This window comes from Mya arenaria, chromosome 9 (genome assembly GCF_026914265.1).
Source record: "Mya arenaria isolate MELC-2E11 chromosome 9, ASM2691426v1".
Lineage (NCBI taxonomy): Eukaryota > Metazoa > Mollusca > Bivalvia > Myida > Myidae > Mya > Mya arenaria.
Genome location: NC_069130.1, coordinates 71,318,544 through 71,337,819, shown reverse-complemented (window position 1 = coordinate 71,337,819; position 19,276 = coordinate 71,318,544). Strand labels below are relative to the sequence as shown.

At 37.3% G+C, this 19,276-nt stretch overlaps 2 protein-coding genes across 4 annotated transcripts in view; one reads left to right on the top strand and one right to left on the bottom strand.

The window, feature by feature from the left end:
* Positions 1 to 1,357: 1,357 nt before the first annotated feature.
* On the bottom strand, positions 1,358 to 13,566 carry LOC128246340 (macrophage mannose receptor 1-like). Its single transcript, XM_052964530.1, has 13 exons — positions 13,482 to 13,566; positions 12,876 to 12,984; positions 12,267 to 12,374; positions 7,936 to 8,008; positions 7,394 to 7,522; positions 6,778 to 6,971; positions 5,864 to 5,945; positions 5,149 to 5,301; positions 4,774 to 4,839; positions 3,939 to 4,078; positions 3,153 to 3,294; positions 2,733 to 2,912; positions 1,358 to 1,421 (listed from the first exon to the last, which is right to left on the bottom strand). The coding sequence occupies exons 2-13, from the start codon at positions 12,975 to 12,977 to the stop codon at positions 1,381 to 1,383; spliced, it is 1,410 nt and encodes a 469-aa protein (XP_052820490.1). The 5' UTR covers positions 12,978 to 12,984; positions 13,482 to 13,566; the 3' UTR covers positions 1,358 to 1,380.
* Positions 13,567 to 16,560: 2,994 nt separating this feature from the next.
* The window catches only part of LOC128202794 (lisH domain-containing protein ARMC9-like), a 33,740-nt gene continuing 31,024 nt past the window's right edge, over positions 16,561 to 19,276 (top strand). For all 3 annotated transcript variants that reach the window (XM_052903932.1, XM_052903930.1, XM_052903931.1), the window contains exons 1-4: positions 16,561 to 16,652; positions 17,503 to 17,593; positions 18,234 to 18,359; positions 18,788 to 18,955. In XM_052903932.1, the coding sequence (XP_052759892.1) occupies positions 17,534 to 17,593; positions 18,234 to 18,359; positions 18,788 to 18,955 (354 nt within the window). In that variant the 5' untranslated portion in view covers positions 16,561 to 16,652; positions 17,503 to 17,533. The remainder of the gene's footprint in view (positions 16,653 to 17,502; positions 17,594 to 18,233; positions 18,360 to 18,787; positions 18,956 to 19,276) is intronic.

Here is a 19,276-nt window from a genome sequence, read left to right as displayed (position 1 = left end):
ATAAATATACTGTCCAATATTCGTTGACAATGTATTTTAATGGGAATGTTGTAATTTGTTCCTGGGTGCGCCTCTTTATCATCTAGTGCACATATATAGAAAGCACCATCACACTTGTATACTGTACTGTAGTTATTTAAATTATTAAAGTATGCGATGGTATTACGTGTGTTGATATGAATTATCATGATTATTTTCATTATGTTTTAAGGATGAAGGGTGAAGGAGGCAGTTGAGCATATTTACCCTCGCCTTCTGGTCAGCTCCTACTTGGCAAAGCGGTGGTCAATCGAGGCAAGCACTAGCTTGAAGGTTGTGAATTGACTTACCTGGGGCATGTCCCTGCCGTCATTGCGCGCCAACTCTGATGTTAAAATGGTGCAGTATTCACCGACTGGATAAGTATTGTACGTAAGGGCTCAATGGGGGCGAGTGGCAAGCGTATTAAGTTTTGAAAAAGTGGGCCCGGAGCTAGATCCTCGCTTACAGCTTCGTATTTATTACATGTAAATGCTAAATGCTAGCGGTTCATACTGTCTACTTCGCCACTGGCTGAACATAACATGTTGGCGGTTCGCACGGTCTACTTTCCCACAGGTGAAACATGACATATTGGCGGTTCACGCTGGCGTCTTCGCCTATGCTGGAAGATGACATGTTGGCGGTTCACACTGTCGACTTTGCCACTACTGGAACATGACATGTTGACGGTTCACGCTGGCGTCTTCGCCACTGCTGGAACATGACATGTTGGCGGTTCACACTGTCTACTTCGCCTCAGGTGACCATAACAGCCATGGAGAAGTGAAATAAATCAGATGTCAGTACCTGTGAGCTGACATGTTGGAACCTTCGTTCGACACTTATTCATCTAGGAAAACAAAGCGAAAGAAAAATATCTTTTTTACTCTCTAAGATACACACAGAGGCCACCAGCGTATATAGGTTATTTTGCCAAATCAAAGACACAGCCTATTGCCTCTATATTAATATATAGGTCAGAGTTAATGAAATAGCTAGACCACTATGTAAACGAGGAAAAATTTCACACACCCGGTAATTAATTGAATATCGGATACGTTTGGTACTGGGCCATTGGCAGAGAATAAAACAAGGTTACTTAATCAAATCATAGAAAAATATCATGGCGATGAGCGTACTTAAGGACCCAAAGCTTTATAGTCAAGTTCACACTTCGAGTTTATCTGGATCATGTATATACAATGACAGTGTAAATATGTTACTATTCCATACCATAAATTGCCTTTGTCTACCTTACCCCACTGATAATCAGATACAAGTCAGTAATTGACGCAATTGGTTGTATTTTATTTACTAAAAACAATACAATAATGTACCGGTGTCGATCAGGGTTCGTCTTTAACCAACAATCTGTACTCCTGAAACTGGGTGTATCAGTTCTGAAAGTATAACATTCAGTTAAAAATGCATGCAAATGTTGTGATGAAATGAACTAAAAGGTGAACTGCATGTATAAGAATGAAGATATGGACTGTATCAGCATTGTCAGCGTACCTATTAGATACCGAAATATTGAATTAGTATGATGTCACGTAGATGCGATCGGAGAAACCAATGAACAGGCAGATTTTCAAGGAATGTCAACATGACGCCATAAAGAAACATCAATTGTGTACCAATATTGTCAAGGGATAAATGTAGATGAAGTCATACAGAAAAATGTCACATGGCGTCAAAGAAATATGAAATAGAAACAACGGATTTTTGTTCGGAGATACAGACGCGCCATGTCGTCACCATGAAGTAACGGCTTTTTGTTTGGAAATGCTGATGCATTATGTCGTCACAATGGAGTACCAAAAACGTTTTCGGAAATGCCGATGCGCCTTGACGTCCAAAACAAGACAGAGTGACGGAAATGCAGATGCGCAATGATGTCACAAAGAATAAACAGAAACGTTTTCGGAAATGCAGAAGCGCTTTGTCGTCACAAAGAAGAAACAGAAATGTTTTCGGTAATGCAGACGCGCCATGACGTCACAAACAAGACTTAGTGTCGGCAATCTACAGATGTGCAGAAGCGCCATGTAGTCACAAAAAAGACTTAGTGACGTTTTTTAAATGCAGATGAGAAATGTTGTCACAAAGAAGTATCGGAAAAGTTTTTATCACTGTAATTACTAGTATTTCTCAGGGAATATATCTATACAAATCCTAAAGTTAATAAAGAGTTAACTTGAACTTTTATGCCAAGTGTCATGTCACAACGTTATACAGTAAATACCATTACGTAAATTTCATAGTAGCTTCAATATGACGTCATAGACTAAGAGAAGAAACTGTCACGTCAGAGTATAGCCTAGTGTAGTTTATGGATATACCAAAAGACGTTATGAATAAAATGGTACATTTTTTTGTAAATTGAAATGAACCATGAGGTCAAAAAGATCTTACGTTAACATGATTGCTGATTTACTACCTTTTTAACAAGACGATGTTTAAGAAGATACTGTGTTACGTTAGAAAAGCAACCGTGTCTTCGTTGTCAACGAGGTGAGGCGCTAGCCGTCATGCATAAACTATAGGTGGCAGTATCATGGGATGGTTATATATAATTATTTGCAAACTAATATTATGTAAAAATATTCCTCCAAACTCTGACTAATGCTGCCACCTATGGCAGAAAAAAACTTTCTGTCATTCACAAAGCACAATTCAATGATGAAATCATAAAGTGTCGGTCAACGTACCATATTCACAGAAGCCCGGGTGTGTCTCACCGCCGTCCCCAAAGACGCTCTGCGACCCACAGGAAATGTCGTCCCATGTGCCATTCTTGTAGGGTACGAAGGCTACACAGTCCTCGAGGTTGTGGCCCACAAAGTTGTCATTGTGACCGGGGATCCAGTTTGTAAAAGTAACCGGCTTGCCTGTTATTGATAAACAGAAAATTGTGCGACAGTTAGTTATATAGCATATTTCTTACACAAACGCTGTGTTAAAATGGGTGTTAGCTCTTGATTGACAATTCTGTATCCGTTAACCGGACGGTACATATTTTGAAATATCAAAATGGACGTCTACCTTATTCGTACAACGGTTTATTATTATTTAATACTATGTTAAAAGGACAGGCTCTGAACCGGAACAAGCCCAAAGTATTTATTTACCAGACGTCCATTGAAATGCTCCCTCGGTGTTGTGGTCATTAAGACCGATCCAAACGGCGTGGTCGGCACTATTTTGCATCATAAACGTCTGGATGTACTGCTGCTCCGCTGCGTCCCCAATGTCAGCTAAGTGGCCGCCAGCCTAATTGGACATCAAGTATTAAACTCATTAATAAATAATTATAACTTATAAACTATTATCTAAACATCCATTCAACATGTAGGTCCCAGTCTAGTATTTTCTAGATATGACAGAAGACTTAAAGAAAATGTAAAAAAACATGGTATCCTTTTTTACTTTTGAACCATCAAAGCAGGACTGGTTGACTTTCTGCCAGGTTATCAAATGCTGATTTGGGCATTAAACGTCACGTGGTGCATCATAACTTCCCCTTATATCTCATTTTCACAACAAGGGTTAACTTTATCAATTTCAGACATAGAATTAAAAAGTACAAGAGCAACACGGAGCGAACGTCCATTTTTGTCTGCTGTTTTATTCTAGTCAAACAAGGAAGAAAACCCAACAATAATTTAAGCCGGAGTTATGTGCTTTGGTAAACAAATGTACATGTGCGTGTTGCCTCTTGCAACATTTGTACCAAGTTTCATTCAAATATCTTGAACCGCCTTTGAGTTATGACCAAGGGTAAAGTTGTTGTACATGTACACCGACAACAAAGCTATGACAATTCCTCAACATTATTTCTTTAGAAAACACCAGTTAAAATAATAAGAATAATATAAAAATATATATAATACAAAAATATTCAGATATAATATGACCTGGTGACACAGATTTTCTGCATGCGCCCACGTGACCCTGTTGTGCAGTAACTCATAGCAACTATTGCCATGCTGAGCAACTGTCGTCTGGTACTGCACTGACAGCGTCTGCAGCTTCAGTGGACACAGATGGATGTCGCCTGCAAAAATAGTTTGATTTAAAAAGGCATTAGTCAGTCATTCTGACTGATCATTCAAACTATGGTCATTCATTTGCGATTTTCTTAATTTCGATTTATTAAACGAGTTTTACGATAACATTAAAAGGAGTTCTGGCTATGTTTTGGGATTAACCAAACGATAAAATATCGTATTGAATAATCACGAATGTGAGGCTCTGTGTATATCTTCTACATTTGTATCTATCATAAATACTAATTGGATGCTTGCAACTTCATTTATGATATATTGGACCAAATGTTCAGAACTTTGTTGTTGCCGTCATCGTTGCTAGCTTTTCAAGTCGTTTCTGCTCTGTGAGTTTAATTTTCACACTGTGTTTTTTACAAGATTTGACAATTATTGACAACTATTTCAGCTGTGCTCAGTTATATTAAAAGATATGAGCACATCGTCATATATTTCACATCTAAACTTAACAACGATGTCTTTAATCACATTGTTAACTATAACAATGTTTTGAACAATCGGTCCAATGCAAAATTAATTAATTAATTGACGTTGATCTTGAACTGATCGCTATTTTCAAGCCGAAATGCCGTTTGTTCCGGCACAGCTCATCATAACCATGAACAAAGACTATTGAAATGCTATGTAAAGTACTCCTTTTTGCGTTCTGAAGTATGAAAATAGAGATAAACGTTTGATGACTGACCTTCAATTAGGTTTTGAGGTGGTAACGTTGCTCCTGTAGTGCCGATAGCGCTTCCGGTCACGGCGTCTACAAAAACGCGTAAAAAATTACAACTATGGTCATATTCTCTTACAATTTGTTTTCAATATTTTAAGAAGTGTGTGTTCGAATTCGTTAAAGATAAGCCACACCCCTTGACATGCTCAACAAACTTCAATTTAGTTCCTTCTGTGTAATTCTAGGACGAGTTGGGAGTAGCTGAATACATCAGACACTATAATTATTAAGTCCAAATCATACCTTGGACACTCAACTAATGTGACTTTATATTGTGACAAAAGTAACTTTTTCAGTATTTGATTATAAACCAGTCTATCAGGCGAAATTATTCCCTACCAAACTCGCAGATGTATGCATAGTAGTGCGTGCAACGTTCATCTTCCCACTGTCCGGCATGGCCGCCCAACCAGAGCGATACACAGTCGTCGACGGTATGAGAAAATGGGTTCCTGTGCCCGGGATACCAGTTTGTGTAGGAGACTTGGTCACCTGGGGGACAAATAAAACTACAATTGAAATTGGATAATTAACTTGTTCAAGCCTTAGTTTCTTACGTTGAAATGATTTCAAAGATACCGAATGCTCGTACAGTCTGGTAGTTTAAAAAGTAATACCACAAAGGAACATATAGAGCACAGGTAATCGTCACCATAGCTTGGTCACTAAAATATGGTTCTTCAGTCTCATATTGATAAAAAAGTATGTGACATTACAATAAAATTTTAAGGGTTTTACTTGAAACAATATCGTTTTATAAGTATCAGGTAAGCATGTCCAGAAATTCCCCAAACAACGTCAAATATCTCCTATAATAATTGACCAAGTCTTATACTTTTTACACTGTCAGATATGTGAAAGACTACGCTACAAGAAAAACATAACACATATGATGGCTCCTGCTACAATTCCTACACTATCAGAGATCGTAGTATGCGCAGACTCAACACTGAAAATGCAAATAACGAAATAATGGAGCGGTCCGAGAACTACGAAAAATTCTTTTCTTTTGATTTAGTCATAACACTTTATAAAAAGTTGGTTTTGAACTGACCTGAAACCCACTGGAATACATCCTCGGTGAGTTTGTCATGGAGACCGATCCAGACGTTGGAACCCTGGTAGTTCTTTACAACCTGTAGACAATTACTGTGTAAGTTAGGCCTTTTTTATTCCGAAATATATTTGTTTATAAGCATAATATGAATGATGAAATCATTACAAACTTGTTGGTATCCAGCAACTTATACCTACAAGAAACTCTACCAGGGGTCACGACCACTAATGAATCCATATATTAGCCAAACAATCAGTATAAATGGAAAGTTTCTACCCAGCATCGATTACACTCTGGACAGACCTTTGACAGGTTCCAATCTGGGATGTATTTTAGGCGGAACTGCTAGATGTTGAACCTATTTTTTCAAACTTTATAGAGAAAGAGGGCACTCAGTAGTTTAACCCCGATCGCGATTAAGTGAGAAAATGATGAGACATTTATTCGTCATGAGACCTCACGAGTTTCAATTATTAAAGAGACATGCGTATGACATTTGTCGAATAGCTGAAAACTATAGGCGTTTTTTCCCCGCTAAACTCTGTTGTGTAAAACTCCTCAGTACTTTTTCAGTATTCTCATCCACCAGAGTTGATGCTATGTGTACCACAGATTTAGATTTATCAAGTTATCCTCTGTTGAATGAGAATGTTTTTCAGTGAAAATCGGAGAAATGTGTCTGTTTGTGGATTCGGAACTGCATGAAACTTTCATAAGTATTTTGAAAGCTTTCGTAGACAAAAGAAACAAAATCAATTAATAAAAGTGATTCAGTAACCCTAGTATTGAAAAAATCGTATCTAAGAAATATTGAAAACTCTAAGCGAATGGTTGGTCTGTTTAACGTAATTTTGTTGTCGATAACTTAGCTAACAAGATGTAATTAAATTGCCTTTCGATCATTATCATACCTCATATATGACATTCTGTTTAGCTGCGGTATCTATGGTAACCAAATGTCCTCCACGTTGGCGACAGTCGCCCTCCGCGAACGACCACGTGTGCTGGGTTGGCACGAGCTCGTAACACGTGTCATCGATAGTGAATAATACCCCGTTCTCGTTGGCAGCAAACTGGTAGTACTTCTGTGAACAGCCATAGGTACCTGGAATTAAAATAGATATATTTATTTACTAGACAGATTCAGTTGATTATACATTGTACCAATATTAATATTCACAGATCCGTTGAAACAGTATTGAAAATAAAGTCCTTGATTAAATTTATGAACCAGTTTTTGCTCTCTGTATAGGAAATAGTTTATTAAGTAATTTCTTCGCAAATAAGTAATCTAAGGGTACACAACAAGTCCCTACCAAAAGATGGTTTGACGATATGGTCCAGACCAAATAAATATAAGATTTGACCTAGTGACCTATTTTTTAATCACATGTGACTCAGTTTTAATTTTGTCTTAGCGTTCATTAAAGAAAACATCCTGATTCAGTTTCATGACTATTGTACCGAATAAAATGTTTCTATTCCCAAGAACAGCTGGGTATTAACTCGTCTCAAAGAACATGTTACCTCCTGTCAGAGGACCCGAAGTTACGACTGGTAACATTGTTGATGACATCATACCGGAAGTGGATGACATCATACCGGATGTTGAGCTCATCATACCAGTCGTCATATCGGTGCTGCCACTCGAAGTTACTTGGTAAATGAAATGACATGGCACAGAATAATTTTAATATAATTAACTTCATCAGACTTTATAATATGAATGTTATTTAAAAAAATTGGAATGAAATTAGAATACCGTAAATGCCATACTATGGCTCCTATGGGCCAACACATCGGCCTCCGAATTACCTGATGGGGTCATTCGATATAAACATGACGATAATTATAATTGTTAAGACTAAAACAAGTTGTAAACTTTTAAATATTTTTTGTTCACGGCACATGTTTATATATTTTTTAAATTTGCGATTTTGTGAGGTATCCTGATGGTAGGTGTAGTCGTAGTTAAGAATGTTATGTGGTATACTTCGTTGAGGTAGTTGTAATGTTGTATTGTTAAGTTGGCTCAGAATATTTAAAGATCTATATATGATGTGGCTTACGGAGGTCACTGGTGGACGGATCTCCCTCGCACGCCTGGGCCTCCACTTGTTCGCCGGTCTCGATGTAACCCAACTGTTAACATTCATACACATTATAAAGCAAGTCAACATAATTGGAACGTTTTTAAAATTTGGAAACCATTAAAAAGTCAGAACATAAGAGAAGTATATACATGTATGTATTTGAAGAAAGGAAGCGGAAGCCCATCTTTAATGCAATAGCTATATCAGTCTACTACCTGATGCTATCGTTATGGTCATGTGTTTATGCAGAGAGCTATATCAGTCTACTGCCTGATGCTATCGTTAAGGTGATGTGTTTGTTATGCAGAGAGCTATATCAGTCTACTGCCTGATGCTATCGTTAAGGTGATGTGTTTGTTATGCAGAGAGCTATATCAGTCTACTGCCTGATGCTATCGTTATGGTCATGTGTTTATGCAGAGAGCTATATCAGTCTACTGCCTGATGCTATCGTTAAGGTGATGTGTTTGTTATGCAGAGAGCTATATCAGTCTACTGCCTGATGCTATCGTTAAGGTGATGTGTTTGTTATGCAGAGAGCTATATCAGTCTACTGCCTGATGCTATCGTTGTGGTGATGTGTTATGCAGAGAGCTATATCAGTCTACTGCCTGATGCTATCGTTAAGGTGATGTGTTTATGCAGAGAGCTATATCAGTCTACTACCTGATGCTATCGTTATGGTCTTGTGTTATGCAGAGAGCTATATCAGTCTACTGCCTGATGCTATCGTTATGGTCATGTGTTTATGCAGAGAGCTATATCAGTCTACTGCCTGATGCTATCGTTGTGGTGATGTGTTATGTAGAGAGCTATATCAGTCTACTGCCTGATGCTATCGTTATGGTCATGTGTTATGTAGAGAGCTTTATCAGTCTACTGCCTGATGCTATCGTTGTGGTGATGTGTTATGTAGAGAGCTTTATCAGTCTACTGCCTGATGCTATCGTTAAGGTCATGTGTTTATGCAGAGAGCTATATCAGTCTACTGCCTGATGCTATCGTTGTGGTGATGTGTTATGTAGAGAGCTATATCAGTCTACTGCCTGATGCTATCGTTATGGTCATGTGTTTATGCAGAGAGCTATATCAGTCTACTGCCTGATGCTATCGTTAAGGTCATGTGTTATGCAGAGAGCTATATCAGTCTACTGCCTGATGCTATCGTTATGGTCATGTGTTTATGCAGAGAGCTATATCAGTCTACTGCCTGATGCTATCGTTATGGTCATGTGTTATGCAGAGAGCTATATCAGTCTACTGCCTGATGCTATCGTTATGGTCATGTGTTTATGCAGAGAGCTATATCAGTCTACTGCCTGATGCTATCGTTATGGTCATGTGTTATGCAGAGAGCTATATCAGTCTACTGCCTGATGCTATCGCTATGGTCATGTGTTATGCAGAGAGCTATATCAGTCTACTGCCTGATGCTATCGTTATGGTCATGTGTTTATGCAGAGAGCTATATCAGTCTACTGCCTGATGCTATCGTTATGGTCATGTGTTTATGCAGAGAGCTATATCAGTCTACTGCCTGATGCTATCGTTATGGTCATGTGTTATGCAGAGAGCTATATCAGTCTACTGCCTGATGCTATCGTTAAGGTGATGTGTTATGCAGAGAGCTATATCAGTCTACTGCCTGATGCTATCGTTATGGTCATGTGTTTATGCAGAGAGCTATATCAGTCTACTGCCTGATGCTATCGTTGTGGTGATGTGTTATGTAGAGAGCTATATCAGTCTACTGCCTGATGCTATCGTTATGGTCATGTGTTTATGCAGAGAGCTATATCAGTCTACTGCCTGATGCTATCGTTATGGTCTTGTGTTATGCAGAGAGCTATATCAGTCTACTGCCTGATGCTATCGTTATGGTCATGTGTTTATGCAGAGAGCTATATCAGTCTACTGCCTGATGCTATCGTTATGGTCATGTGTTTATGCAGAGAGCTATATCAGTCTACTGCCTGATGCTATCGTTATGGTCTTGTGTTATGCAGAGAGCTATATCAGTCTACTGCCTGATGCTATCGTTATGGTCATGTGTTTATGCAGAGAGCTATATCAGTCTACTGCCTGATGCTATCGTTATGGTCATGTGTTTATGCAGAGAGCTATATCAGTCTACTGCCTGATGCTATCGTTATGGTCATGTGTTATGCAGAGAGCTATATCAGTCTACTGCCTGATGCTATCGTTATGGTCATGTGTTTATGCAGAGAGCTATATCAGTCTACTGCCTGATGCTATCGTTATGGTCATGTGTTTATGCAGAGAGCTATATCAGTCTACTGCCTGATGCTATCGTTATGGTCTTGTGTTATGCAGAGAGCTATATCAGTCTACTGCCTGATGCTATCGTTATGGTCTTGTGTTATGCAGAGAGCTATATCAGTCTACTGCCTGATGCTATCGTTATGGTCATGTGTTTATGCAGAGAGCTATATCAGTCTACTGCCTGATGCTATCGTTAAGGTCATGTGTTATGCAATAGCTATATCAGTCTACTGCCTGATGCTATCGTTATGGTCATGTGTTTATGCAGAGAGCTATATCAGTCTACTGCCTGATGCTATCGTTGTGGTCATGTGTTATGCAGAGAGCTATATTAGTCTACTGCCTGATGCTATCGTTATGGTCATGTGTTTATGCAGAGAGCTATATCAGTCTACTGCCTGATGCTATCGTTATGGTCTTGTGTTATGCAGAGAGCTATATCAGTCTACTGCCTGATGCTATCGTTATGGTCATGTGTTATGCAGAGAGCTATATCAGTCTACTGCCTGATGCTATCGTTGTGGTCATGTGTTATGCAGAGAGCTATATCAGTCTACTGCCTGATGCTATCGTTGTGGTCATGTGTTATGCAGAGAGCTATATCAGTCTACTGCCTGATGCTATCGTTATGGTCATGTGTTATGCAGAGAGCTATATCAGTCTACTGCCTGATGCTATCGTTATGGTCATGTGTTATGCAGAGAGCTATATCAGTCTACTGCCTGATGCTATCGTTGTGGTCATGTGTTATGCAGAGAGCTATATCAGTCTACTGCCTGATGCTATCGTTGTGGTCATGTGTTATGCAGAGAGCTATATCAGTCTACTGCCTGATGCTATCGTTATGGTCATGTGTTTATGCAGAGAGCTATATTAGTCTACTGCCTGATGCTATCGTTGTGGTCATGTGTTTATGCAGAGAGCTATATCAGTCTACTGCCTGATGCTATCGTTATGGTCATGTGTTATGCAGAGAGCTATATCAGTCTACTGCCTGATGCTATCGTTATGGTCATGTGTTTATGCAGAGAGCTATATCAGTCTACTGCCTGATGCTATCGTTGTGGTCATGTGTTTATGCAGAGAGCTATATCAGTCTACTGCCTGATGCTATCGTTATGGTCATGTGTTATGCAGAGAGCTATATCAGTCTACTGCCTGATGCTATCGTTATGGCCATGTGTTATGCAGAGAGCTATATCAGTCTACTGCCTGATGCTATCGTTATGGTCATGTGTTATGCAGAGAGCTATATCAGTCTACTGCCTGATGCTATCGTTATGGTCATGTGTTTATGCAGAGAGCTATATCAGTCTACTGCCTGATGCTATCGTTATGGTCATGTGTTATGCAGAGAGCTATATCAGTCTACTGCCTGATGCTATCGTTATGGTCATGTGTTTATGCAGAGAGCTATATCAGTCTACTGCCTGATGCTATCGTTATGGTCATGTGTTTATGCAGAGAGCTATATCAGTCTACTGCCTGATGCTATCGTTATGGTCATGTGTTATGCAGAGAGCTATATCAGTCTACTGCCTGATGCTATCGTTATGGTCATGTGTTATGCAGAGAGCTATATCAGTCTACTGCCTGATGCTATCGTTATGGTCATGTGTTATGCAGAGAGATAAACGTGTTTTGAAGAAAAAAAATCCGATTTACTTTGGAAACAACAGCAGATATGTCCTTGCAGATACTGTTCTTAAAATAATGTTCCTTCATGTAATTACGACATTGTAGCGTTCAGCCATTCAACCAGTACGTGTAGATTGAGAGTTTCTTCCGTTCTTGTTTTATAGTTCTTTTATGAGTGAAAATAGATAGGTATAGTTTAGGTCATGTTTAGACAAGCGTGGATCATTTGTTAATTTGTAAGTCTCTGTTTTTGTATTCTAGTCTTTCATAAATGAATTATTATGTTGTTGTAGGTCCTGATTGATCCCCATTACTAGAATAAGTAAAAGAACACTTACATTGTTTCAGTATGCAAATTCACAATATAAACACAATGACACAATTACCTTGTGCTCAATTTGGAGGGCGATCCACGCGGGGTTTCCGGTAAGGTTCGCCAGAGGCTTGCAGTCAGACTCTTTCATGATACCGACCACTTGACCGGATGTCGACATCTTTAGACAGAATTTTATTCATGAAATTCATTACAAAAACCCTTTAATACGAGCACTGTGATAAAATTGATAAGAACTTAATAAAACTGGAGTGTATGTTGTTGTTTTTTGTTTTCTTTTCAACATATTTGAAATTGGCTTGTATGTTAATTGGTGAAGACCTTAAACTTCAAACAAAACAAAACCTTTTTAAGGACAATTACTATACACACACATATATATATATATATATATATATATATATATATATATATATATATATATATATATATATATTTTCGTCCAAACACCGATGATTCAGAAATAGTGATTTCAGTGTTGATATTTGACGCCAGTTTTACATTCATAATATACAAGTTTGAAGGCGGGATTATTTAAAAAGGGAGTAGAAGTCTAATATGATGATGATTGGTAATTGAAAGCATCATTCGGGGTGGCGGGGGGGGGACGTTAGCAACATTAACGCCAGTGTATTCTGTCAAAGAAGAGAAGTATACAAACCTGGTCATAGACATTTCGTGTCGGGTAGTAGCTGCAGACACACTGGTAAGTAGCTGTAGTAACAGACAAAACGGCAAGCAGGGCAAACGGTCCCAACATCATGCAGGATCTACATAGTAATACATCGTAGGCATTTATAACGTGATTATGTGATGTCAATGAATTCTCATGCTTTAGTTTACAAGATAAAGCAAGCAGCCAATTGTACAAAACTGGTTATTTTTCTGGTTTGTACAATTTAGCCGATCTTTTTTATTGAATGGTCAATATTTATGATGATTATTAACAATCATATCATATCAACAAGACTTATGTTAAGGCTTACACGCATTGTGAAGCAATAGTTTTTAGAATTGCAAATAAAAATAAAACAAAAACAATAACGTAATTCGCATTATAGAAGGATGGATCCCATATTTAAGAATGATCTGGTACAATTTTCAAGTTAGTCTGTGCTAGTGATAATAATTGTGCTCTACAGTGAAATTAACTTTCATTTAATTGTTCGACGATTTTCGTTTCATATCAAAAGATTAAAGTGTTAAGGACCGTTACCAGTATACATTTATACGAGAAATAAATGAAAACCATATGTAGGATGTTTACCTCGTGTAATCCAAGACTATACTAGAACACAAGCGTGTTTAAAGTGTTCCCAATATGGTGTTATCACAAACTGTATTGGTCGTTTAAGTTACTTATCTATGAAACACACTGGTATAGTCTAGTGTCAAGACATATTTGGAACTAAAATTAAGCGTCACTTTTAAACTTAGTCTGCCAGACACATGCCGTGTTAGTTTATCTGCGGTGTTACACGCAATGATCGACTGAATCTTAGTGCATGTGTAGCAGTGTGTTTAAAGGGTTCGTGTCACAAATTAGAGTTTTAAACAGTTTTTTAAAAGAAGTGTGTTACGAAAAATGTAAAGACTTTCTTATCTGTGCAAACCTTTGCTACAGTAGAACCCAGTGCCGTATTCAGACTTAAAAAAAAACAAAAAACACCGAGGCAGAACGGTCCAGTGGGTCCGGGGGCATGCCCCCCCCCCCCGGATTTTTTTCTTGCAAGAAACGATTTCCTGCATTCTGGAGTATCTTTGGTGGAATTAAATGCATATATATGTTACATAAAAATTAACATTTCAACATTTTTAATGCTATAACTTTTGATACAGTTGAAGTTAATTCTACATAGTTTACATAAATTTAGACAAAATAAATGTGCATTAAGAAGAAATTTACTGTCACAATCATATGAGGCTTTGTAACCAATACCATAAACCTACTTCTAAACGTCTCACATATCGTCACATAATCAATAGGTCAACATTAAATGGTATGGTACCGTAGTTTGTAGAGTTTATTTACTATATCTAATATTCAGTTCTTTTTTTCAAAAATAGACATTCCGCCTCGATGGTTTGTGTATATTGTGGCAAATGAAGAAAGTCGAAAAGAGTTATTTTTAGAGCTATAGAAATTGTTATATGCCATAAAAACACCTAGGCAACTGCCTCGGTGTGCCTCATTGTAGCTACGGCACTGATTCAACCTATCTGCAGACCCTGGGTATGTCCGACGACACATGCCTCTCTTCATGCTCGCGGTTACTTAACTACTGGATTCGTTACTTCCTACCTTTGATTTTTTCGCCTTTCCATCCGCTGTATATTGATTGAGAAAAAAGGAAGATCCAATGTGAATTCCATACCCAAAGTGAGTTCCAGATCCGCAGATTCTTTTAATTTTACGATGGCTGATTTCTGCCAGTTCGTGAGGCAAACAACCCGTCCCAGGTCAGTGACGATGAGGCCAACTCGAGCGATAAAACACAACAAAAGTATTCTCACCAACGCGTTTAACCGCCGCGTTAACTGTTCGGGTTTTCGCGCTCGATTTTTAAGGCTTTTTCGCCTACAGTTTGTCTGGTTTTCCCAAAGTAAGACGAAAAAAACCCCGCGAGACTGCTTCTTAATGTCATGGCGGCAACATCAAAAATAAATGAAAAACACCTTTTCGGGCCACCCAAGCTTTCAGCCTATTTAAGTCGTTGGCTCGTTCACTTCTCATATGTCCATGCAAGATGCGACTGTTCTACAGCCGGGTTCTGGGATATTGGCGCAATGGTGCAATTTGGCGCGCTTTTCTGGAAAAAAAATCATTTTAGACATATATCATAATAATAAAAAAAATGTTTCAGTGGAATATCGCAATATATTTCACACCGTGAGTACCAAAGTTAATATTTCACTCGTGGCTACGCTATGATTTATATCATCATTATTCCCAGACTTTTTAGTAAAAAAAAATTCAAAGCCTTTTTGATGATTTTTTCACAAATGTCAATCGGTCACAATTACAACCAATACAACCATCGCAGTTTGCATAAAAAGATAAAGAATATTCTTTCAGCTTCTATCAGCTTCCAACTTACGTTACAGGGCGCGGAATAAAAAAGCAGCTTTACTCTACAGGAAGCAGTTGACAGTACTAAACAACGTTTACAAAATTTCCAGTGGACTGTCGGTATGGCCTGGACAAAACTTTTTGTTACATCATTGCGGATGGATTTGTCACAGGCGTTTGACTGTTTGTCCCACGCTACAATTTTATATTTATATATATATTTTATATATAATTTATAATGATACGGACTACCTGAATCTGGTACCAGCCTCTTAAATTTCCTATTTAACAAATTAAATACGATTAAAGAGTTGCTTCATTGGCTGATGTTAGTAAGGGTGTTCCATAAGAATGCATAACAAGGCCACTTTTCAATGTTTTTGTATAAATGACATATTTTATTTAATTGAAAATTTCTGTCTTTACAACTATCCAAATGATAATACATTACCCTTCGATTCAACTTTGGTGAAATTACCACTGTCTTGCAAAATTATAGCACTATTGCAATTGACTTGTTCCTTTGCAAAATGCAAGCAAAACTTCAACAAATGTTAAGCTTTTCAGTAGGTAAAAATACTTTTTACCTAAAACCCAACATTTTAATTGGAAACAGAAATATCACACGTGATAGAACTGTCAAATTACCAGGTATTGATACACTGTACTAACTTAAAAATAATCATTGACACACATACATGTACACGGAACATATGCAAAACAGCAGTTATTGCAAAAACACGCGCAGTAAACTGAATAATCATAATATTTTTATATACATGTCTGTCACAGACTGCACGAAATGCTATGCGCACATGTCGGGGTTCGAACCCACGTCCTCTCGCTCTGTAGGCGGGCACTTTACCGCGTCGCTATAAATGCTAGCTTTATAGAGAGACAGTATAAGTGCCGCTATACACATATTGTATACCCGGTTACATATAACGATTACAATGTAACCTTATATCAAGATTTTCTGGGTAGAGTAGAATTGCCAACATTACATCTATGATGTTTCCTTCTTCGGAAACCCTTTCTTCGAGTTGACATTCTGATGGAGAGTAAATGCCTCCTTCAACACTTATGAAATATATCATTTTAAGAATTCTAATATCATCAAATGTATTATCATAATGTTGTGATTGAAGAAGTTAATTATTATATACTGAATTAATAGATTCAACTACCCGTTGCGCTGATTTTGTTGTTTTTAAAACATTTCATACACTTTGACCTAAAATGCCGTGTACAGTACGGTAGCGTTTATCATTATTTACTGGATTCCAAAACAACAAACAAGCTATATCACATCTTAGTCTTTTTGTCAGTAATCCTACTTGAATAATGTCCAAATAATTAATTTTTATGGTAATGGCACAATTTTACAATAGTTTACATCGACTTTTATGTGTGTATACATTGATATATATATAAAAACAAGCAATGTTATGTTTAATCAGAATGCATTTCGGATACACGTTTCGGATAGGACATCTTATTTACACTGGACGTCTTTTTTACCATTGCTTATTTGTTCAATAAAGATGAACCTGTTTGTTTCTCTTGTGAATCACACTAAAAAGTTCAAATTAATCACGTTATGTCCTTTGTAATGATGCAAAAAGGAGATAAGTGATTAACAAAAATGCCGTAAAAATTGTTGTGTCAACTGTATTGCTGAAATTGCAGTATTGGGCATACTTTGTAACATATGGCATTTTTTAATTTGATCAATCCATAAAGATACAAACAAAATTAAAATGCTAAATTTGACATCACTTATTTATTAAAGTTATTTCTTGTAAAATAGAATAACAGTTCCACTGTAGAAAAAAGTCAACAGACAAGCTTGCCGTTCGCTTAACATCAGTTTTGTTTAAGATATTTTGTATGTGTTGAATAATAACTGTTTTAGTGTTAGTGTAACATAAACAATATTGTTTCAAAAGATCTATTTCTGTTGGTTTTAAGTGACATTTTTTGTGTAAGCATGCTTGTTTACTACAAGTTGCAGCAACTACAAATTTAAGCCTTTCATATTGCAGAGGTTTATAAGAGTCTGTATGCGTAAAGGCATTTGTGAATTCTGACCAGTTCAATAATAACGTGAAATTCATATTGGTCTTGAAGTTGAAATCTAGTTCTTTGAGAAGGTGGCAGGTCCATTATTTACCACTAATGACTGTTATTGTAGCGCTTACATGATACCTAATTTCAGGTAAACAAACCAAAGTGTAAAATTATACACCATGTCTGGAAGTCTGTCTGTGGTTGCGTTTGAGGGTGAACTGAACTCCATCGTTCGAGAGGTACAGTGTTGTTGATTTCAATTTCAGTGACTGTCCTGATTTTGTCATTTAGAGTGCATTTACATATAGATGGTACAAATATAATGGTATTTTTTATTTAAGTTCATGCTATTTAACATAAAAATCAGAATATAGCTCTGCGCACTAGTGTTGTAATTCATGTCTATCCCTTGTAAAATAAATGATCCTGTACCTAGTGAGTGATATCTGACAGGAATATAAGCATTTCTCCATTAAATTTGATAGTGGTTTTAGCCACATATTTCACTTCCATTAAATATTGTCTAAATTCAATGTTATTGATAGCAAAATGCTTTATATGCAATAAATGACACAATCATTCATTCTGTGTGCAACTCTGTTACGTGACTTCAATGTAATTACTGTAATGACCCAGCAAAAAATGCTAAAAGAAAAAGCTCAAAGTAGCAGCCCCATCTTGGAGAGAAATTCCACATAAATCTATAACATTTATTCAACATCATTTGCTAACAAGAAAATTACACTTTTACTTTTTACAAATTTGAATGCACTAAAACCTCACTTTGGTTATTTTTGCCAGAAGCTGGTTCTTATTCATTATTATTGAGAACAAATAAGAACTGTATACATGCACCAATGCTGTGCACATACATTTCAGTACCTTGACTTTGGAGGCTTTGACAAGACCCTGCAGAACTTTGATAAAGAAATCTCGGGCAAGGGGAAGCCCCTGTCATCAGGGGACAGTAAAGGTCCTATCTCCCAGAAACAACTAGCTGCGCAGGTTGGATCATTAATATATTATGCTTGTTTTCAGTATATCAGAGTATGTTTCAAGTTTGGTTTGTACTGGGTAGCAGATTTCTAGCAACCCTTTCTCACTAATAAGAATGCTTTCATAGTGCTGTGTTAGAATGCGGAGAGAGGCTTGATCCCCATCAAATGCACAAAACGTATTCACTAAAGTTGCAAATTAAATTAATTCATTTTAACAATGGGATAGGGACAATAACTTCACAGATTTAGCAATAGAGTATCCAAGGTTTAAAGTAATTATTCTTTCAACAAATAATAACAAAACAAAAACTGAATGAAGTAATTATTGGTATGTTTATACTTATTTGTTACCATCTTTTCAAACAATAGATGAGAATCGAAAAACTCATTTTCTGTAGCTTCTTTTTCTTTTTACAACATCTCTTATCATTTCAGAATGAATTGTTGGAGCTGTTCCACAATGGAAAGCGGAAGAAATTCTTCGATGTCTGGGCCGATAGTTTGCCCAAAAGTGTACGGGAAAATGACTCGGTGGCAGAGAAAATAGAGTTTTACCTGAACATATACTTTGCTGTCTACCCCATCAAGTTTGCCAAAGGCCAGGTTTGCTATTATTTGATAAAATACATACATACTTATGGCAATTTGAACATTAGTTATCTCTATGTTTAAATTAATCTGATGTGAGTATTAGAGATCAATAAAGTCAGTCAGTCTTCAAATTATGATGGTTTGCATACATCATAAGGGCTTCATGTAAAAATGGCTTGTAGACGATGGTGCGATAGGGAGATTTACCCACACCTGCACCCACACCTGTTGGTTGGGTATGCTCTGAAATTTTGATACCAAAATACTGTGATGACCATGATGAACATCTGGATGGTTCCACAGTGCAGACATTTTGTAAAAAGGAGAGGTCTT

Excerpts from the sequence above, each read along its gene's own strand:
- LOC128246340 (XM_052964530.1), bottom strand. The coding sequence starts at position 12,977 with ATGATGTTGGGACCGTTTGCCCTGCTTGCCGTTTTGTCTGTTACTACA. Across the intron at positions 12,375-12,875 it reads CACGAAATGTCTATGACCAG|ATGTCGACATCCGGTCAAGT; the intron begins GTTTGTATACTT and ends TTCTGTCTAAAG. Across the intron at positions 7,523-7,935 it reads TCCGTCCACCAGTGACCTCC|TAACTTCGAGTGGCAGCACC; the intron begins GTAAGCCACATC and ends TCATTTACCAAG.